This window comes from Condylura cristata, unplaced genomic scaffold (assembly GCF_000260355.1).
Source record: "Condylura cristata isolate star-nosed mole 26May11 unplaced genomic scaffold, ConCri1.0 scaffold00033, whole genome shotgun sequence".
Taxonomy (NCBI): Eukaryota; Metazoa; Chordata; class Mammalia; order Eulipotyphla; family Talpidae; genus Condylura; species Condylura cristata.
In genome coordinates this window covers 17092902-17093355 of record NW_004567134.1, presented here as the reverse complement: position 1 = coordinate 17093355, position 454 = coordinate 17092902, and the positions used below count along the sequence as shown (strand labels likewise).

Sequence of the window (454 nt, the reverse complement as noted above, 5' to 3'; positions counted from 1 at the left end):
CTCCCGCGCGGCTCTGGCCGGAGGGCGCCAGCCTGGGGGCTCTGACCGCGTTAGCGACCCTGGCACGCGGGCCCCGGGGCCTGCGGCCTTTGGTTGGGCACACCCTGTCAGAAACCCAAGTCGGGGGAGAGGACAGTGTCGCTGCAGAGTCCTGCCAGGACGGGCTGGTCAGGGGAGGGGCACGTGACCCCCACAGCGGGTCCAGGCCCGCGTGGCCGGCGCCAGCCGCGGGCACCTCGCCTGCGTGGAGCCGGCGCCCCCCACCGAGGCCCAGGCTCCCCAGAGCAGGGGCTGGCCTCCTCCTGTCGGCCTCCGCCCTGCTGGCTGCCGGGGTCGGCGGGGTCCCGCCCCCGCTCCAAGGCTGAAGGAAACCCCCTTTCTGCTCCTCTTCCAGATGTCGCTGGGCCAGCAGCCGTCAGCCCGAGGCGCCCCGTGCATGCGCTGCCAGGGGACC

The 454-nt window shown here is 74.9% G+C and overlaps 1 protein-coding gene across 1 annotated transcript in view; it reads left to right on the top strand.

Moving 5' to 3' along the window:
- Positions 1-394: 394 nt before the first annotated feature.
- LMCD1 (LIM and cysteine-rich domains 1) overlaps positions 395-454 on the top strand; it is a 12637-nt gene continuing 12577 nt past the window's right edge. Inside the window, exon 1 of the mRNA XM_012732092.1 lies at positions 395-443. Within this exon, the coding sequence (XP_012587546.1) occupies positions 395-443 (49 nt within the window). The remainder of the gene's footprint in view (positions 444-454) is intronic.